The following is a 20,114-nucleotide window of genomic DNA, read 5'->3' as shown; positions in this document are numbered from 1 at the left end:
AAAGGTGTTTTCCAAGAGAGGTGGGACGGGAAGAGTGAAGAGTATGTTATGAGCGTGTGCTGGTTTCTTCTGTATGTATTGTTCCGGACGGTTGTGCGAGAGAGACGGGAGGGAGAGAAAGAGGAAGAAAGAGAGACCGAACGTAGTGGAAGCGGCGGAGAGTAAACGAAACACGTCACTTGACGAAGAGATGGATTATGCTCATGATAGAATTTCAAGGTCTCTAGATCACTTTCTTGTCTTGCCTCTGTATTGTTGTCGCTGAGAGACATGTTACCTCTGTCCATCTTTCATCTCCTTGCTTCCCTTAAGCGTCTGTCTAGGTCCCATCTCATGAGTCCCGGCAAAAGATGGCCCACCAGTTATCCCTCTCATAACCGCTCTCGAGCACCCTGCCCCCGACCTCCACGACGTCCTCCTCAAGCTCGCCCTCGCGGTAGAGGTGGTAATACCTCTGGAACGTCTCGTCCTTGGCGGGTTCGGCGGCGGCTTTCTCCTTCTCCTGCTCTTTCTCTTGCCCCCTACCCTCGGGCTTCTCCTTCTTCCCCTTTGTCACCCACGACACGAGCTGATCCTGCGCGGCGCCGGCGTCCCACCCGCGCCGGCTGTTGCCTTGCTCCAGGGCCCAGACCATGACGAGGGCTTTGCCCCCTTGTTCTGCAGCAGTGCCGGGGCGCACGGCGGAGAGGAGGGCCGCTACGGCGGCGCGGCGGCGTTCACGGGTGGACATGTGGTGGATTACGGCGATGGAGATTGCGAAGTCGAAGGCGGAGGTGCGGTAGGGGAGGGCTAGGGAGTCCGCTACGAGGACCTGGTTCTTTGGTGGTGGTGCCGGCGCCGGTGCCGGTGCCGGTGTCGCAGGTGCTTCGGAGTCAGCTGTGACCTTCTTGTTGCCGCCCTTGTTCTTCTTCTTGGGCCCGGCAGCGGCGTCAAAGTGCGGCGGCTGGTACCTCCTCGCCAGCGAGACGAGGTTCGCGCTCCGGTCCGAGGCGACGATGAAGAGGTCCGGGTTGACGCCGATGTACTTGCCGTTGCCGCAGCCCGCGTCGAGGCCGACGGAGCCGGGCGGGAGGGAGAGCAGGAAGGAGGCGACGAGGGGCCAGGGCTTGTAGCGCGTCGAGGAGAAGTGCGGGGCGATGGCCTCGTAGACCGTGTGGACGTGGCGGGATTCGTAGGCGGCGGCGGCGTCGTTGTCTTCGTCTTCTGCTGGGGGCGGGGTAGTCGGTGCTGCGTCCTTTGAGGTCTCTTGTGGTGCGCCGGTGGTGGTGGTGACGGTGTTGCTGGATGTTGAGGCGGAGGGAGGGACCGGTGACCGGGGATCGGCGGGCACGGCCGGGTGGCCGGGGCCGGGTTGGGGGCCGGATGAGGCGGTCATGGCTGGTGGTGCCGGAAGGGGTGTGTGAGAGAGAGAGAATGTGTGCGTGTATACGTGTGGCGCGTTGGCTTCCAGTCTTCACACCATAGGACAGCTTATTTCCTTTCCTGGAGCTTCGGGACCCTAGTAATCTAATCAAGCCCTGCACGAACGGCACTTCTCACCCCCTTGCCTTTGGTCCTGCTATATCCGTACGAAGCAAACAGAGGAGGGAGTTTCGGTCGATCAGGGGGTGTTGTTGCGAGTGCGAGGCGGGGGGAAAGAGAGAGTGTGTGCAAGGGGTGTTGGGAGAAGACTCCCTTCGGAAGAGGGGGAGAAAAGTCGGTAACCAGGGCCCTGGTCTACGGTCCCGTTAAGGTTTTGGGATGTCCCGAGTTAAAGATAGCGCCCGCTAAAGCGCGTTCGCGCGCCAAGACAGAGCGCAGCCTTCTTTTCCTTTTTGTGTGTTCTGGCCGGATATTGTCTGTGTGTTCCCGTTGCGCTTGCGGCTTTTTGTGATGGGCGGCGCGCGCGTGTGTGGTGGAATCAGTCACACCAGCCACTGCAGGAAAGGAAACTGGGGATTGGAGGGATGGATTGTCGGATGAGGCTCGTGCCCTGCAGATACTGGGAGGCGTCTGATGGTATCTGTAGGTAACGCGGGTGTAAAGGGTGTGTGGCTACGACAGAACAAAGGTAAACGAAAAAGGGACGTTGGGAATTGGTGAGCCACCGACGGGAAGATGACGATTTGTGACAATGAGCGGGGCGGGAGGAAATGCTGTCTGAGCGTTTGCATTTTACGTGTGGCGTCCGTCGGTGTGCGCTCCACTGATTTTCTCAAATCGGTGAGTCGGTGTGCAGAAGCTCTTTTAGTTTTTTGCTTCTTTTCGTCACTTTCGTGGGCGTGTGGGGACCAAATTCAGGGGGAATATCTTTCGGGAAAGAGTGAGGCGGGGGCCCGCTCCGGCTCGGCGCACACCGAGTCCGGTAGCTCCGGTCTGGTGGAACACAGAACCGGGGCCGTTGCTGGCCGGTCATCTCTTCCACATTCAAATAGAGATAGCTGAGCCGACAAGGATTCCAGGAGGATTAAGGACTGCCTGATCTTGGTCCTTACCGAATGCAGGCACCGTAACCTCAACTCCCCCGATGACCACTCCTGCGGCCGCGGCCGCCGACTGGGCCGCAGAAAACGGATGGTGGGTGGGCCACCGTCATTGTGGACGGATCGTGTTTAGGCTGCAGGCTGCAATTGCATGAACACCCATGGGACTGACCATGGTTGACCGGCATAAATAAGACATAGTTATACTGCTACTTCGGGTACACCATGCAGCTTTCCATCGAGGAAATTTTACAACAAGGACAAAAAATCGAGATAAAGCTATTGTGCGAGACTCGAGTATGCAGTGAAATGTTAATGTCTTCATGTTCCTTTCTCAGGAAAATTACGGCCATGGGTACCTGCAGGCTGCGGCGCGGCACGGAATTAAGCGTTGAACTCGAACCCCGGGATTGCAAATGGGAGGGGGGCCTTGTCCCGGATCGGTCTACTCCGGGTGAGTACTGCGTACAAGCCGCTGCTCACGAACTACTTTCGAAACGAACGGGAAAGTCCCTGAAACCAAATTCCTGTCGTTCGTAGATGGTTTATGTTACATCCACAACGTGCGAATCGATCACGTTCGATCCATGGTGTTTGTTGCCCGTAATAGCATTACAAAGTAAGGAACAGGAGGGTGAGGTAGAGTAGGGGAGTGTATGGATACAGAGGTGCTAAACTCCTCGGCAGAGGGGAGCAAACAAATTTGCCAGGGAGGTATCCGTATGAAAATGGCGAGACAGTTACATTCCAGACCGGGGCTTCAAACGCATTTGGAATTTTCCAAAGACTCGGTACGAACGGATGGGGATTCATCCTCGAGTGATTTCTCGCGTGATTGTCGTCAGGGATTTTGAGCCTTCCCCTTCGGCTCGGATTGCCTGCGAAGGACGAGTTCGACAGGAATTGCTATTTCTAGTCTTCCAACAAGGCATTATGTTCCCCATTCTGGGAGGAGCTCCCAAATGCGCTTGAGAAAGGCCAGAAGAACAAAACCGCGGATGTTGGCTGGATAGTATGCGCCCCACGGGTCTCTGCTTGCTTTGGTTACACTGTATATAATGCCTTACGTGCGAACCTCTTCCCGTGCGGCGTTGGAGGCTTTTTTGCCCATCGGCCCCTTTTCATAAGGTCAGTGTTGGTGATGTCAGACTCAGGTGGTACCGCTCGGGGCCCCTGTGTCCCTTGAGGATTTTAATCTCCGATCCGGCAGGGAAAGACACATTCAAGGGTCAAGAGCAAAAGAGAGGGGGGCGTTGCTGTAGCACATACCTAGTTCTCCTGCCTTTCTGTTAGCGACCGTTCGAGCAAGACTACTTCGTTGCATCTCTTGTTATCATTTTTACTTTGAGCGTATCTCAATGTGTGGCTGGTGCCTTGCGGCGATTATTTCCAGCCTCTAGAATTTCTCTCGTGGCCACGTGTGGGAATCGGAGATTGTGTGTGACAAGAGGGATGATGATCACACTTGTGTCTGATGGACACGTCCATCCAAGGTGGAGTCCCTGATGATGATGTTTGCCCGCTAGAGACATGTTCGTCGCCTGCGTGGCATTGACTTTTTGGTGCCTGCTTCACGATTGAACAGGGAGGTAAAGAAGGAATGTGTGTGGTGGGGTGGAAAGTAGAGCCGTTGCTGTCACTAGGTTTGCGCCACACGTCTGTAGCTTCAAGAGAAATCGAGAGACACTGACGTACGACGATCGTGGGCCAGCAAAAGGCTTATTTTTATTAGACTTCAACTACGGCGCCCCGGGCCGGGTTGGCGGTCCCATTGTCCCGGGCCTCCCGAAAGCGGGGCCACGCATTCGATGCAAGATTTCTTTATTAAGGTATCTTTCCGTACAACCGGACTTATACAACACCGTATTCTCAAGCAACGCACCTTCATCTCAAGCATTACCCAGGTTCAATGGGCTCTGGGCATCAAAGTTGTGGGTGGTGATGAGCTCAGGGTACTGGATATCACCTTGCTTGATGACGCTGTCCATCGTCTCCATGATAACGAGAGACTCCGACAATGGCAAGGTTGCGCTCTCCGTCTTTCCATCGCGCAGGCATCGCGCACACTCATCAGCCTCCCAGAACATGCCATGGCCCCAGTCGCGCTCCTTATCCTTAGGGATGGGACAGTCGACGACCTCAACCTCTTCGACGCCCTTCTTGACGACCTTGTACGATGTCGGCCTGTAGGCCGGGTGGGAAACCTGAATCTCGCCCTTGGAGCCCTGGATGCGGATCGCGGGCGCCGTCTCGCCCTTGTGGCCGTCGGGTGCTGTGTCGACGCGCAGCGAGGTGGTGGCGATGCCGGTCATCTGGTGCTTGGGGAAGTTGAGAATCATGGTGGTGGACTCGTCAGCACCTGTGACGGGGTACTTTTGCACCGAGGCTAGAACTTCGGGGCTCTCCTTGTCGGCCTCGGCCTCGGGCTGCAGGTGGTACAGCGTCTGGAAGATCCATGTCAGGGAGTAGATGCCCAGGTCTAGCAAGGCACCGCCAGCGAGCTCGGGGTTGACCATGCGGTGGGCGTCGGGGAAGGACAGCTTGCCGGAGGCATCTTCGGCGTTGCTGTTGAAGGACAGGTCCGAGGTGGCGCGGTAGACCTTTCCGATGGCGCCCGAGGAGATGAGCTCGCGGATCTTGATGCTGAGGGGGAAGTAGCGAGTCCAGACGGCCTCCATGAAGAAGAGCTTCTTGGCACGGGCCGTCTCGACGAGGACGCGGGTCTGCTCGGCGGTGACGGTCAGGGCCTTTTCGCAGAGGACGTTCTTGCCGGCGTCGAGGGCGAGCATGGCGTTTTGGAAGTGGTGGGAGTGCGGGGTGGCAACGTAGATGATGTCGACGGCCGGGTCGCGGACGAGCTCGGCGTAGGAGCCGTAGACTGTTGTGTCGGCGGGGGCGTCAATCTTCTTGACAAAGGCGCGAGCCTTTTCGGCGTCGCGGGAGGAGGAGACGGCGGCGATGCGGTGGGCGACGTCGGTCACCTCGCGCGAGGCCGGGTTGGTTAGGAGGTCCTTGCAGAAGGCTATCAAGACGATTTGGTCAGCTACGGCTTGGTGTTGGAGGTGCTCGGTTCTATCGGTGCAAGCATACTCTCGGCGATCCAGCCTGTGGCCATGATGCCCCAGTTGACAGTGTGAGGGGCCATTTTGAGAGGTTGATGTGATTGATCAAAGGGTGTGTTTCTTGGCTTGAGGTTCTGCTGCTAAGAATTGTCAGGATCTGAGCAAGGGAATCGAATCCCTGTGTATATATGAGACGATCTATACTGGAGAGAAAAAGAAAGAGGAAGAGCAGACGGGTCAGCGAGGTGCGAATCGGCGAGGTTGCCTTTCCCTTTTCTATCCCGCGCGACCATCCCTACAACGCGGAGCGGACCCTCCACCCCCAAATTCTCGGAGGTAGTTGCTGCGGGGTACGAGAATAGCAAGAAGGGCAGGGGCCCATTGTCAAACAGACGAATCGTCGATGCAAGTCGTAACCAAAGGGGCAACACCACACCACACCAGCACTTAGAATATGGAATTCCATGGTTGATGAAGTTTTCTGATTGCACAAATGGTTGATTTCCTGCAACATGCAGTTTGACACCGACGAGCCAGCTCCAGAACCAATGTACTTGGCTCGTTAGACAATCATGAATATCACCAGCCGAGTTTACAAACACATCCCGGTGTTCCAATGTTGATGGTAAGTAGCGAAAACATTAGCATAAGCCGCCAAACAAGACGAGTCACCAAAGACGCGATTTGATTTCCGTGCTCCCGTCCCCGTTTCTCGCCCCCCATTCCCCGGGTAAATTGACTTTGGGGTTTGGTGTGAGAATGGGTCCTTTTCTCCGATACTCCGCGATGACACATGGACTCGCAAAAGAGCTATCTAGGGTCAGTCAATACCGATATCGTAACGTAAACTTCGTACCTGAGGTGAGCCGATTCGACCTTACGGCCCCACCAAATTTTTCGACTCCTAGAGTTTCCTCTTTGGGCCAGTTTGGAGATGGATGGAGCTGGGGGAAACTCTTCGTGTGGTGAGTGGTGATTTTGGCGGGCGACGGGATGGCGGGGTTCGTATTGTTACCCCGCGGCGGAGTCCTCGTTTGCTTATCAGCGATAAGACGTCATAGACGATTAGGTACCTTACCTTAGGTACCTAACCTACCTTCCAAAGGTTGTACACTGAGGTGCTGATGTGAAGCCATTCGGAATATACAGAAGTATTCAGACCCTGAAGCCTCAGGTTCTCCCCTCCTATGGTCTATATGCCAATTCACTTCGGAAATTCTCAACGGCAATAAAGAGGAACTTGCCCAGAAGACAAAGCTATTCGTAAACCAATCCTGAGGTCAAATTTACCGGGCTGTAGTTTGTGCGCCCGAATCCCACAAGCGCCTTCTTCAATTTGTTTTTTGGCCCTTTTGTTCTTGATCTTGATTATTCCGGTGCCGGTGGTTATTGACTTAGACCAACACACTGAAGGCCTATTGATGTTTATGCCTCACGTACGATACATGCCGCTCTGGACCCTTCCTGGTTGACTACGAAGGTAACTGATCAACCTCACCTAGGTATCTGTGCATGCATTCTGCGACAATCCCTCGCCAACATCCCCTCCTTCAACACCTCACCATCCTCAACAAAGGTGAACTTACACACTTCCTATTATCTCCGCGAACCACTTGACTGACCCCTACGCATACATTCTACCTGTACACCAACAACATCTCATCAGAATGCCACAAACAATCGCCCCAATCCCCCGCCTAATCTACGGCACAGCCTGGAAAAAATCCCAAACCGCGCCCCTCGTCGCCTCCGCCCTCGCCGCAGGGTTCCGCGCCCTCGACACCGCCGCGTCCCACCACTACTCGGAAGAAGGCGTCGGCGTCGGCCTCCGCCAATTTCTCTCCCGGAGCCCCTCACCGGCCACTCACGGCATCACCCGCGCGGGTCTCTACATCCAGACCAAATTCTCCCCCGCGCCATCAGACCTACCCATCCCAGACCAAGTCCACAAGTCCATCGCCTCCTCCCTCAAGAACCTCGCCGTCGACAACAACCTCTTTGCGCCGTCACCTACAGACTCTCCAGAAGGGCAGAAGACGGAAGGCGACGAGGAGTTCTACCTAGACTGCGTCCTCCTCCACGCCCCCTACCCCTCCTACAAAGACACCCTCCTCGCCTGGCGCGCCCTAGAAACATACGTTCCCTCCCGCATCCGCACCCTCGGCATCTCCAACGTCGACCTGCCGGATCTCCAGCGCCTCTGCGACGAGGACGCCCGCATCAAGCCCGTCGTCGTGCAGAACCGCCTGAACCCGGATGAAGGGTACAATACCCCCGTCCGCGTCTTCTGCCGCGAGAGGGGAATTAACTTTCAGTCGTTTTGGACGTTGACGGCGAATCCGAGGTTGGTGAGGAGTTCGTTTGTGAGGCAGGTTGCAAAGGGTGCGGGCGTGAGTGACGAGATTGCGTTTTATGGGTTGGTTCTTGGGTTGGAGGGTGTCAGTGTGTTGGATGGGACTACGAACGAGGTGAGGATGAGGGAGGACCTTGAGGGCGTGGAGAAGGTGGTGGCTTGGGCTGGTGGTGATGGTGCTGAGATGTGGAGGGAGAGTTTGGCGGCGTTGAAAGCTGTGCTTGGTGAATCTTGAGGCATACTCAAGAGGGAAGACACCGATCACTAAGTCCGGGTTGGTGAGAAGTACCCAGCAGTAGGTTTGTCTATTCGAGCGGAGAAAAGTCTTGGGACTCCGCGAAACTATTCATGAAACGCCCAAGAATGCAGCTCGTCCTGGGTATTTCCTCAGTCCTGCTGCTAATCTTCTCTCGCCAGAGCCCTGAAATGGCTCTATTGCAAGAAAACACCGTCTCATTCCCCTCTCTCGATATTTTGACCATCCCCAACCCTCATCCAGGACACCGTCCTGGCAGAAACAAGACTCGCTGTGGTATCTAAAATCCTAATAAAGAAAAAGCACGAGCCGATATGGCTATCGTGTTGTCGTCGTCGTCTGCAGCCTCATCCTCGTATCGTATCCTGTCCACCTCATCATTATGGAAAGAAACCTCTCTGCCCCCATGCAATGTCATTAGTCGTCCGTATTGTATTCCTGGTCGTCCACCAAAACCACCACCGTTAACGTTGCCGCGTATGCCTCGCGGATAGCACAAGCCATACTGGGCAATGTTAGCAATGATTCCATAAAACTAAAGGGTCTCCAGAAACTAACCATGTCTTGCGAATATCGGCAATCACAGCACTCAGTCCCCAGTGTGAACACCAGGCCCGTGCCAAGACCTCGTTGTCCCTCACCCCAAATGCCTCCACTACCAACACCTGCTCTTCGTCGATTTGATCCTGGCTGCTTGCTGTGTGGGGGCCTGCTGTCGAGCTTGTCCTCGAACTACGAGCACTTGGAGACTGACCATACAGACCACCCCAATCCTTGATGTTCATGATCTCATCGGCCTTGACGGTTTGGAAGACGTAGTCGAAGAACAGTGGATGAGGACCCCCTGAGCACGGCCAGGCTGAGATAAAGGACACATCGTACGTGAGGCGCATAGGCCAGGACACCCCATCCACTGCGAATTGCACCGTCGCATCAAAAACCTTCGGCGCTGGCGGTGGTTCCTGGAAACGGTCCGGGACAGCCTTGAAGCTCAGTAGCTCGATTCGGACAGTATCAACAATGTCGTCTGCGTCGGGAGCCACGAGCTTGTATTCCTTAACCGGGAATACCTCAGCCGGGGGACCCAGAGGGTCAGATCGTTCGCTCATGGACTGTACGTCTTCGGGGGTCATGCGCTGCCGTGGACGCCGAGAGCGCACGCGGGCGATTTGCGATCGGCCAAGATCGGCGGTCGGACGGGCTGGCCCGACCCAACCTGCCAATGATCTACAAGTCGGGGCAAGGACCTTTCCGACAATCGAAGCAGCTGTCCAGTAGGTGTAACTATTCCTATATTGAAACCCACAGTGAGGATGTAGGTGCGTCATCATGGCCAAGGAGTCGGTTGCCTTGTCGGGGTCAATGTCGATGAGGGTGTTCATGATGAGGAATGGAAACGTTGTCTTTGCTTGTTAGCGTGTGCGCGAGGAACCTCTTCGTTGTCAGTGAGCGGAACTTACGCCTGGCAGTACAAGACCGCTAAAGAATGCCAACGCGTCGGAGCTGATAATGTCCAATGTTGCGTCCATGTCCCTCTGCTTCATTTTATCAAGGGTCTGGCTCAGGTTTGGCCACTTCATCATCTGAGCAAAGCGCCGTAGCATCTTGATCTGGCGCTTCTTCAGTCTGAAGCGTAGGTTGACTGTCGCAAGTTAGATCTGGCCAAGAGAGATAGGCACACGTAGACAGCTTACTATCTTCAACCGACTTCCCATAACCCTCAACCCTTACATGTTCCCGCCAGCGTCTGGCGAGCGCAAGATCCCACTGGATGGTGGGCGGTAATTGAGGCAGTAGCTTCTCCTTGGCCCATTCCCCATGCAATCTCGAATTGATCCGTAGATCAAGTTCCATGCTGAGAACGAGTTGGTGGCAAAACTTGATATACTGCTGTTGGCTTCCGTGGCTTGGGTCGAAAATGAAGCGAGTGACAACTTGATTCTTGGGGTTCGTAAAGTCGATCCAGTCCGGACGTGACAAGACCATGATCAGATCCGTAATCTGCTTGTCGAGTCCCTTGTGCGGGCTCATCATCTTGTCGGGGTCGCGGAGGAAGCGGCGATATAAGCTTTTGTACATCCACTCTTCGTCATCGTCTTCCAACCCCGCCTCCAGCTCCTTCAGACGCTCAAAGATACGATCCAAGCCGACCTCTCGTGCCGTTGCGCCAGAGTCTCTCAAACCGATCGTTGGAGGCTTGATGCTAGCCAGACAAGCCCATTGGTTCAAGGTGATGGTGCCGGGCTGTTGACCGTAAAAGTAGGCGAAGCTCGGCTGTTCCAAGGACTCCCACGGATATATCGCTGAACCGCCACCCTGCATACGAAGGGTCATCAGTTGGGTCATGTGGTCGTGCAAATTGACAACATCCGTTTCTTCGGCATCGTTGCCGGCGGACGTGGTGTAGAGGGCGTAATAATGATCGGATGCATGGGGTACAGGACGCTTGTGGCCTTTGTGGGCCGGGGCGCCGCGGGAGACGAGTTCCATGGCATGGCCAAGGGTGAGCTCCTCTTGACTTGACATGCCGGAGGGCGGCCATTCTGTTAGTGGTCCCTGCTCGAGGATGATGCCATTGGGATGCGCGCGACCTTTTCCTTTGGCTCTTGCGGGATCAGGCCTTCTAGGTCGTCTGCGCGAACGAGGGTGGTCTGGGTGAAGATTTGGGTGGCCGTTGGGAGACTCGACTGTTCTCGAGGCCTTTGGCATGTCTGGTAATGACTTGCGTCTCCGCGGGACTACATCTCCATCGCTCGCCCTGCGCGATTCTGGATTCTCCTGCAATTTTTGTCAGTCAAAAAGTAATGAAATGCAGCGCGTGTGTCTGTCACGGCGCAAAGTGTTTGGGTTGTCGAACCAGTCTCCCTTTCTTTGCCAGGCTCCTGTTGCGAAAGATGCTGCCCCAGAAGCTCTTCTTCTCGCTGCGGCCCTCTCGATCTCTCTCCTCTTTAACGTCTGCCATGTCTCATTAACGAATTATGTGTGGGTGACCTCGAGGCCGTGTCATGCGCTTGAGGAAGTAATTGTAAAGTGATAAACAAACAATGTTTGTTAGGTTGATTGAGGCCCGGGCGGGAATGGGCGCAAGTGAAGTCGTCAGTCTACGTGGCTGCGCACCATGCGCGTCACGAGGAATGCGCCTGTCGCAGACAGCTTGAAGTGCTCAGCATCGGCTATAGTACTATTCAGGCGTAGAGGTGTTGGTGGTTAAAGATATAGTCCTTTGGCGATTAGAGCAGCAGTTGCAGCATCCTTTTTTGGAAGCGCGGCGATCTAGAGCGATTTATCAAGATCGGTATCCGTGGGAACAGGACGTCTTCGTCGGAGGTTGGGTCCAAGGTCTGTGTGGTGAATGTCTGTGAGGCAATCTGAAAGAGATCAGCGAAGCATCTCAAGTCGAGGTGCCGCAACAAGTCGAGGTGGGCGCAGCGCTATGCAAAGCTGGGAAAAAGCCGTTGTGCCCCGTAAGGTAGCTTGTTGCTCACGGCCGTCCTCGCAGCGGTCCGCCCGCAAACCACAAATTATCGGGCAAGTCAAAGTTGGGAGCAAAAAGATGGTGGTTGTCCAGTCGTGGCGCTCACTGCAGGTCGAGGTGGTGGTTCACGTGTCGCAGAAGCATGAGATGACGGAGTGAGTCCGGGCGGCGGCGGGTCTCCTTTGGTTTTTGGGTTTCTGGGTTTCGGGGGCAGTGAGGGAGAGAGTGAATGAGTGGTGGAGGGTGAGTGTGAGAGGTGTGGTGCGTGGTGAGTGAGTGCTGTGCGGTAAAGTGGTGAGTGAGTGATGCGTGTGAGAGTGAGCGAGCGGGCACCCGGGAACGGGAGGAACCAAAGTGAGTGGACGGGGCAGTACGGCACATTGACTGATGCGATGCAACGGAGCGGCGATGGACACCAGGACACGACAGCTGCGGCGTTTTTAGATCCAATGCCATTGAATTTTTCTTTCTTTTCTTTTCCAACGCAGGGCTGCAGTTGCTCCAGTTGCTGCGGACATGTCTCGCTAGTTTTCATCTCCTGCAGGTCGCTGGTTCCTTGCTTCACATTTCTCCTCCGTGATGGGATCTACCCAAGGTAATTACCAACCTGCCTTAGTATACATTCTATCGCCCTAGAAAGATGGAAGGTACCGCGGTGGGGGAGATGTCCGTCACTGGCCGGATGGATGGTCGCGGGTCTGCAAGCCTGGTCAGGAAAGGTCAAGTAAGGCTACCTACCTGCCTATCCGTGCCTTCTTCCCACTTGCAACTCACTAATACCGCGCATACGGAAAGGAAGGGACGGATAGACGTTCATGTAAGCGACATTTCGCTAGAATAGAACAACTAAGATGAAGGCAGGCAAGTGTCACGGATACCTTCCTTAGCTTCATCTTAGACGCGGGAGCAGAGGAGCGTCAACGGTGCACACCACACGCTGCCTGTCGTCCTGGTTGCTGGGTTCTTAGTGAGCCACGCCAGTCAGTCAATACCTGACTGCCTTATTACTTTTACAACCAAGATCAGGTGGCTGTGGGAAAAGTCAACCACGCAACCGCAAACGAGGTTCGTCGTGATAGGCCAAGCCGTCGCAGATGCCCGACAACTCAACAGCGAATGAGCCTGCACGTTTGACGTCGAGGAAAGGGAAACCCAGTCTCCCTTGTCGGCAAGCAAGAAATCCAAACCTGCCACGTCGTATGTCATCCCGCTCTCTCCACGCAATCTGACTCGCCTAGCACCAACTCCAGGGCCATGCGTCTGTCCGAGCTTCTTCGTCCCTCGTTTGCCTCGTTTTTTGGGTGTGCTTGTTCCCAAGTTTCCAGCAACTGCTTCTTACTATCCGTAGTCTATTAGGTAGGCAGTACACGACACCTATCGAATAAACTGGACGCCCTGCCCGGATCCCGAATCCAAGGAACCCCAATCCTAGCTTTATCCAACTATTACCGCCAACAACAAACCACTTATTCACCTCCACCGCCGGCACTAGAGCCCACGAACCCATCTTTTACCGCCCTCGTCCATGCACGTCAACGACCGCTTTTACCATCCGATGCCGTAACAAGAGTTCGACGCCCGTTGGACCACTCCTCGATCGAGATCGCGACCCCTCGAGATGCTTGTTGCCCAGCCGCCCAATCAACCTGTTACGTCTCTGTACCGGAACTGGCTCCTGTCTCGAACGACCCAGGCCTTTTTTCCCAACAGAACCGTTCTCAGGGTCCGCCGCCTTCGTCTCGTGAGCGAAACATTTGCCCAGAGCCAACTCTTCTTCGAAAGTCTTTACTTTATGTCGTGATACCCGGCTCCGAACCAGACTCCAGCAGACTCGGATGGCCGCCCACCGGACCTCGACGCTGCCGCCTCCAGAAACCAATGTCCGACACTTCCGGCATCCACCCGTTCGCTTTGTCATGACCGCCCTGCGCCCTCTGCCGCAGCAGAGCAGAGAACTCTCTTTTACGTCATTGACTGGTCGCCTTTCACTCCCCGCGGCTTCTCCAACATTAACATGCCGGCTGCTATACGCGCTGTGAATCTGACGTGGTCTAACGAACCGACGATGTTACTCCCCGCCGTTCTCGTCTGTGGACCAGTGGTCTGACATGTTCCTCAATCTAAAGGATCTTCCTGGTGTAACTCTGGATCTTGTGTTTCGACCTGTCGTCTAGATGGTGTGACAGCCGGGTCCGGGGTCTCTGGTATTCTGGAAGCCGTCTTTCTGATTCCATATTAAAGGCCTTGTATAGACCTCCAAGTTACCTGTCCACATGATGGTCGCTGCATCTCGACGCTCTCGCCCGCCGCGGCATATCTTGCTCAACCCTCTCATGTCCCCGATATAGTAAGTCCTCGGCACTCCGACCTCCGGTTAAGTAGCTCCGGCCTGGCGGTGGAGAAGGCAAGCAGTCTGATAAGCAGCATCTGCTTACAACTTATGGCTCACGTCCAAGTCCAGCGCCCCAATGGATTACAAAGATAGCCACGGAGACACGGAAATCCTCCATTCGAAACACGCTGTTGGACTAAGATCAGTCCAACCTTCCTGGCGCACTGAACTACGAGCCAGAGGTTATCTACAGAGTTCAACCTAAGCACTGGGCAGACTCTTGGACCCTGAACTTTCTTCAATGATCAGAAAGCTACACTTCGACATGCCAAATTCGTGAATTCTGGTGCCCATCTTTTGAACTCACGGACTATTGCCGGCGATGCCATTTCTCTTTGCGTATGCCGTAAGCTCTTCCGGAGTCTGTTCCGCTCCGGACCTACCTAGTGACCACCTGCTATCGCGTTCATGCACTGGGCCATAGCATATCATACCAGTCGATATCGACTGAATGCGCCCAGAAAAAGATCACGGCTGGAGGCGGTAGTTTGGAGTAGTGAAGACCCCCGCCTGAGCCCCTGGGTACATGGTTATGTACTCTTCGGGGCCAGTATGTAAAGGCTATGGTGTCCAATAGCAGTACATTCCTGCTTTAGTAGTACCGTAAGTGCGCCCACGCCTTTCTCGTGTTATCATTCGTAGTGTGGCCTTTATATCTTTAGCCGAAGCGTCTGAAGGACCGAATGGCGTCTAGAGACTAAAATAGAGGAATATTGCCTGGCTGATGCTTCTGCGGCACCAGCAGCATTCTTCTCCGTAGCTCGTCAACCGGGAAGTGTTTTGCAGCAATTGATAGCTAGCCAGTAGTAAATCTATCGAAGTAAGTCATGTGACGAGGAGTCTCCTCGTCACCGCGAAGAGCACGAGTGGCTCTCTCTATTACTACTTGTCGATTCGTCGACTTGTATTGTCTAGGTTCAGACAACAAGGACAAACCAAAAAAAAAAAGCAAAAGAGTTCACCCCCCCCGGTGGCGAACGGGGGCTACATCTCTTGGTGCACATGCTGGGATTTTTGGTCGACTCGAACTCGGGACCTCTGAGCCTTCACCGATTAGGCTGTTCGTGGACTTCAACCACTCCACCACCCAGCCAGTTTTGACCTGACCCCCAAGGGGGCGCCTGCTGGCTGGTGACAGGAATGGGATCGAGGGGTTCTATATGGGTTTCTTTCTGTGTGTATTCCATTGTTTATTCATCTGATATCGCGAACATAGGAAGGAGTGGGGATCGGCACATGACCTCTGGCAAGTGACGGGAGGCAGGAAGGCGGAGGCAGGAAGGCGGAGGCCTGGAAGGAGCGGGTCAGAGGCACGCAGGTCGCCATATACGTCGTTCGTCTTGCCTCTGACGGGTCTTCCAGCCCGTCAGATTCCGAGGTACCTTCCTGACAATTCTGAGGGCTTTCAAGTTACGTATTTAATATACGTGGGCATGTCTTCATCATCCCTACCCACCAGGTCGTCTGCTTCTACATAGTAGGTTAGAGACAAGGCTCATCCAAACAAGTAGCTTGGGAATACAAGCTTTGGTGTGCTGAAATAAAGAAGAAATGATTAATCCCTAAGACTTGATTGACTACCATGGTCTGCTAGACATATGGATTGCCAGACAAGAAACAGAAATATCGGCAGCTATAATTGTCACGTCACAAGACTCACTGGGTTTATAGACCTCGGTTTACTTTCATTCCTCGACTCTGTCATTTCCATGGGTCAACTAGTGTTTACTCAGAACACTGTCGGCTTGACAGTGCTTGTAATGTTATGGTGATCAACGGTTCTTCCCACTTGGCGAAACTGGTAAAGTAAGACAAGACTGTCAAATTAGCAAGTGCAGATGTCAAGAGGGGTCAGGCATGCCAACGTCGACGCCATCTCCAAGCTTCGTGTAGGCTAGATCTCGTTGACTCCCGTCTTTCCAAGCATAGCACGTCTACTTCACGTCACCAGATGAATCACTCGACGCCAAGGGGAAGCCATCTATCTACCTTACCTTGGGGATTAGGCATCTTGCTTAGAACCGTATACCTCCCAGGTGCGGCCAAGCGAGTGCCTCCCATCCCAAAGCCTCCGCCCCCTGCCCCGTTAGGAAGGCGCACCTCCCACCTCTACTTCCCTCCTTCCCCAGTAATGGTTGTCCAGGTGACATACCGAGCTACTTAAGGAGTCTAATCACAGTTCCTGTCACCAGCACCCACCGGGCCAAATGGCCGGGTGGTTTCGACTCTGACGCAGAGTCGTGTTATATGAAATACTCCGATGAAGCCGTGCTGGTCCGAGGGGCGCGCTGTTCGAATCCGAATAGGGGCGTGAATTATAAGGTCAGTATCCCCCCTCCCTCCCCTGTTTCTTTTTTGCTTTTTCTTTGTCTCTCATAGTTAGAAATGTTTGAGGGGATTACGCCATCTGAGAGAAGTCGTCTCCTTCAAACCAAGGCACTGCTTGTAATGATGAGCTATTATAGTTGCATCATGATTTGTTTATTTTCTGTATCTAATTCAGCATCTATTCCGGTTCGCACTACTCAGATCATCAGCCTAGAGTTGAACCATTTGTGACGAGCGTGGATGCCCTCCCTAGAAAGCCACGATGTCCTTTCTCCATCTCTGGGATATCGCCTATCTTAGAAGCTGACGCAATTGCTTTGAAATTCGTTAGATGGCACATTGTGCACAGAAAGGTAGCGTTTGATTTACCTGTAATTTGGCTGTCAATTGTTGACTTGTCGCAGGCTTTGAGCTCAGGAGACTCATGAGATCACGCTTCCCGTTCTGGATATCCAAGACATACTACGACAATGGCTGTCAGTAGTCTTCTTCCCTAGCATGCAACGTTGCTTACCTGCTCTATGGAATTGCTTATCACAAATCGAATGGTTGTGACCTCTTGAGTCTGCCCTATTCTGTGTATCCTCGCCAGTGCCTGCTCCTCAATAGACGGGTTCCATTGTGGTTCAAGCAGATAGGCTCTCGAAGCAGCAGTGAGCGTCAACCTATTTAGAAGACATCAGATTTCATGACATCTTGCGTGATAGTGACACAACTTAGCGCTAGTGAATGGGCTGGACATACCCGACAGCGCCGCAACCTAAGGACAACAAAAGTACGGACGGCCCGTCCGCCTTTGAGAATTCGTCAATGATACGACTCCTCTTGCTTGAGCTTTTCTTGCCATCTATCTTGGCGCAGCAGATTCCAGCGTCGTTGAGAGCTAGTTCTGCGACATCGAGGATGGATGTCCGGTAGGAAAATACAATGCTGGACTCCGTCAGTTATGTGATCTAGGGCGAGGAAGGCCTTGATGCTACCTTTTGGTTCCCGGAACGCAGCATTTGATATCGTTGACAAGGGCTTTGATCTTGGTCGGCCATTGATCTATGGGCATGGAACCACAGAGCATGCCGCTTGGTTCTTGGGTCCAGTTAGACCCAAGGTTAGGTAAAGGCGGACAGAAGCTGTCGATCGCTTCGGCAATGCTGCCATTCTGGACATCTTCGTCCTCCTCTCTTTCTCTTCCGGGTGTAAGTGGAGTTGACTGCCGATCTGGTGTTCTAGGCAGTAGTCTCGTGGAAGATGTAGGCTTCTGAAAACATCCCAGCTCGCAGACAAGCCTCAGAGCATTGATTTTCTCCAATGCGTTACTGTAGCTATCTTTCCCTCTGTGAGATGCCAGCGCGTTGTCGATAAACTCAATGGTCTTGATTTTGACGGCGTCGTACATACGTTGCTCCTGGGAGCTCAGATAAAGGTGCCGCCGGTGATCCTGTCGTTCTGGTAAGGTTATCGTGTCTTGCGAACGTCTCAGCATAACGTAGCCGAGAATTTTCTTCAGCGCTGCCGGACCAGTCTCTTCCCCGCGAAGCCAGGGGTTCGTTATGTCCCTGTCAAAGGCTTTCTTGTCATCATACGGATGCATCCCAAGGAAGTGAAATAAGCTGTGGAGCTCAGAAAGTCGGTTCTGAATTGGTGTTCCGGTAACCACCCACTTGCATTCACCTCTCAGCTCACATATGGCTTGAGCTTTTGCTGTCCTGAGGTCCTTAATCTCATGTGCTGTGTTGATAATTCAGCCTGCAGGTTGACCACGATAATTGAGGGTACATACCTTCATCCAAGATGATTCGATGCCACTCGTGTGAGAAAATCGGACTCTCATTGGTCTGCACATGAACTTTCCACTCCTTCGCAAGTGTCGTGTACGTCGTGAGGATGATGTCACTCGTGCTCAAATGGCACACATCTTTCAGTTGGGTTTTCGCGTGATGACGGCGCCAGTTGAAGTGACCCTCAAGAAGGTGTCTAGGAAATTTGTTACTCGATCACATACACGAAGCTCTCGGTCCGTAAGATCACGTACTTGGTTAATTCCTTTTCCCAGTTGTCGAGAACTAAAGCATAAATTGGTTAGTTCTGTTCAAGCAGGACTCTACATGTTCAATGACATACGTGAGAGAGGCACTATAATAAGGGTGCCACCAGAACCTAGCGAATTCGGTTTCTGTCTCACGGATTGCGAACCACTCTCCCAGAGCTTATCATGGGCAATAAGTGATATCATACTGAGTGTCTTGCCGAGACCCATGAAATCGGCAAGAATCCCGCCTTTGAAAGGAACAGGGGGTGTGCAACGAAACGACGAGTTGACATTATTAATATAACTGAAAGTAAGCTTAAGGTCAATGAATCATAGAAAGTAGTCTTACGTTGTTCGCCCAAACTCGTCAACATGTTGAGACCACACGTCCCCATTAGGCTCATGTAATCGCCAGCCACGTTCTCGTTCAAGCATAAACGTCAAGCCTTGCTTCTGGTGACTTATTTCAGTTGGTATGAGCATTTCTCCATTCCGTGGTTGAGACGTATTCGTTCTCACCTTTGCAGCTCTGTCCGAAGAAGATATGAACCGCTCGTCTCACGTCGCACAGTTGTTGAAGTAACGCTCTTCAACACGTCTATGGCCACCAGCGCCTCATCCATGCTAGCTGAGACTTCGTCCTCATCTGGAAAGACAGTTCGAAAGTCGGTCGTTCGACTTCCCGCCGTATTAGTGAAGCGTTGCGGGTTGAAGTATTCGACATCTGTTAGAGAGAAAGCTGGATCCTGTAGATAAAGCTCGGCTTCTTGCAGCGTACTACCAACTCCCTGGGCTATTTCCCGTGATCCGTATAATGTTATCCATAGTGATATGCTATAATCATCTACAACCTCTTGCTCAGCTTGCAGCCCGAGAATATCAATGCTGATGCCTTCGCGGTGAAACAACTCAAGCAACTCACGACCGTGTGAGCCCAAAGTCGCGCGGAATTCTGGGTTTGTTGAAGAAACCAGTTGCCATTCGTTGTCTAGAATTAGATGAACATTCGTTACTGGGGTCTTCTCAACGTCGGTCATCCATTGTGCGGTCAATGACGTAAGCTTCTTTGATTAGTCTTGGAGAACCTAGGTTTCAATGAAGCTTTATAAACATACCATTCCAAAACAAATAACTTGGTCCTCGAAATTGGGCACCTGAAGATCTTCGAATTCGCAAGCGAACCACTCAGAGTTAACCTGCGAATATTCTTCAACAGAAAAATTGTTGGTAGGCACTGGTAGCTTCTTCCTGGTCATCTGATTCTCATCTCCCGAGGCAGAAGCTTGGTATGCAACAGTAACTGACCCGGATGCTATCAAGTTCCCGTCTACTCGCCTTCGCTTTACGCCATGATGAGGATCCGACGACATTGAGGAGGTCCAGAGAGCAGTTAATGTGATACGACTGTCTCCCAGATTGGTAGTTACGGGATGCTATGTGCCTCGAAGCGTTAGACTGGCAATGGATGGGCGGTATCAAGGTAGATGGCTCTTATAGGGTACTAGCACCACTGCTGAATTGAACGTTGCAGGCAGGCTAGGCTTACCGCCGCCTTACCGCTTCACATAAACAAGGGGGATGTCAGCCTCGTGTGACAACACGCTGGGCAGTGCATGCAGGATCGCTGCACATTGGAGTGGTTGGTCGCGATGCATTGGCTGATTGGCACCTAATCTATGCCAATATTCGTGACTGCATTGCGCCACTTCAACTCAGGAAACAGTGGCTTTGCAAGGCATTCGCAAACACGGTCTTAGCTA

General features: G+C 53.3%; 6 protein-coding genes across 6 annotated transcripts; 2 read left to right on the top strand and 4 right to left on the bottom strand.

The window, feature by feature from the left end:
* Window positions 1–331: 331 nt before the first annotated feature.
* CCOS01_14051 (tRNA (Uracil-5-)-methyltransferase TRM9) lies at window positions 332–1,375 on the bottom strand (the record flags this gene model as incomplete). The annotated part of the gene is made up of 1 exon (XM_060462195.1): window positions 332–1,375. The coding sequence occupies one exon, from the start codon at window positions 1,373–1,375 to the stop codon at window positions 332–334; it is 1,044 nt and encodes a 347-aa protein (XP_060307291.1).
* A 2,976-nt stretch (window positions 1,376–4,351) lies between these two features.
* On the bottom strand, window positions 4,352–5,607 carry CCOS01_14050 (oxidoreductase; the record flags this gene model as incomplete). The annotated part of the gene is made up of 2 exons (XM_060462194.1): window positions 4,352–5,484; window positions 5,553–5,607. 2 exons carry the CDS (start codon window positions 5,605–5,607, stop codon window positions 4,352–4,354), a joined length of 1,188 nt encoding a protein of 395 aa, XP_060307290.1.
* A 1,584-nt stretch (window positions 5,608–7,191) lies between these two features.
* Window positions 7,192–8,112, top strand: CCOS01_14049 (aldo/keto reductase; the record flags this gene model as incomplete). Its single annotated transcript, XM_060462193.1, has 1 exon — window positions 7,192–8,112. One exon carries the CDS (start codon window positions 7,192–7,194, stop codon window positions 8,110–8,112), a length of 921 nt encoding a protein of 306 aa, XP_060307289.1.
* A 438-nt stretch (window positions 8,113–8,550) lies between these two features.
* CCOS01_14048 (uncharacterized protein) lies at window positions 8,551–11,095 on the bottom strand (the record flags this gene model as incomplete). Its single annotated transcript, XM_060462192.1, has 5 exons — window positions 8,551–8,638; window positions 8,692–9,536; window positions 9,594–9,775; window positions 9,828–10,911; window positions 10,991–11,095. The coding sequence occupies 5 exons, from the start codon at window positions 11,093–11,095 to the stop codon at window positions 8,551–8,553; spliced, it is 2,304 nt and encodes a 767-aa protein (XP_060307288.1).
* Window positions 11,096–12,781: 1,686 nt separating this feature from the next.
* Window positions 12,782–13,528, top strand: CCOS01_14047 (uncharacterized protein; the record flags this gene model as incomplete). The annotated part of the gene is made up of 2 exons (XM_060462191.1): window positions 12,782–12,807; window positions 12,973–13,528. Coding segments are annotated over 2 exons (582 nt in total), but the record flags the coding sequence as incomplete, so codon positions are not given.
* Window positions 13,529–16,619: 3,091 nt separating this feature from the next.
* CCOS01_14046 (DNA repair protein rad5) lies at window positions 16,620–19,724 on the bottom strand (the record flags this gene model as incomplete). The annotated part of the gene is made up of 10 exons (XM_060462190.1): window positions 16,620–16,643; window positions 16,698–16,790; window positions 16,843–16,993; window positions 17,073–17,258; window positions 17,309–18,053; window positions 18,106–18,299; window positions 18,358–18,388; window positions 18,561–18,658; window positions 18,874–19,415; window positions 19,470–19,724. The coding sequence occupies 10 exons, from the start codon at window positions 19,722–19,724 to the stop codon at window positions 16,620–16,622; spliced, it is 2,319 nt and encodes a 772-aa protein (XP_060307286.1).
* Between the last annotated feature and the right edge of the window lie 390 nt (window positions 19,725–20,114).

Source organism: Colletotrichum costaricense (genome assembly GCF_030867565.1).
Source record: "Colletotrichum costaricense strain IMI 309622 chromosome Unknown Scaffold_19.1, whole genome shotgun sequence".
Classification (NCBI taxonomy): Eukaryota; Fungi; Ascomycota; class Sordariomycetes; order Glomerellales; family Glomerellaceae; genus Colletotrichum; species Colletotrichum costaricense.
The sequence above is the reverse complement of the archived record's forward strand: the minus strand, read 5'-3'. Positions and strand labels throughout refer to the sequence as shown.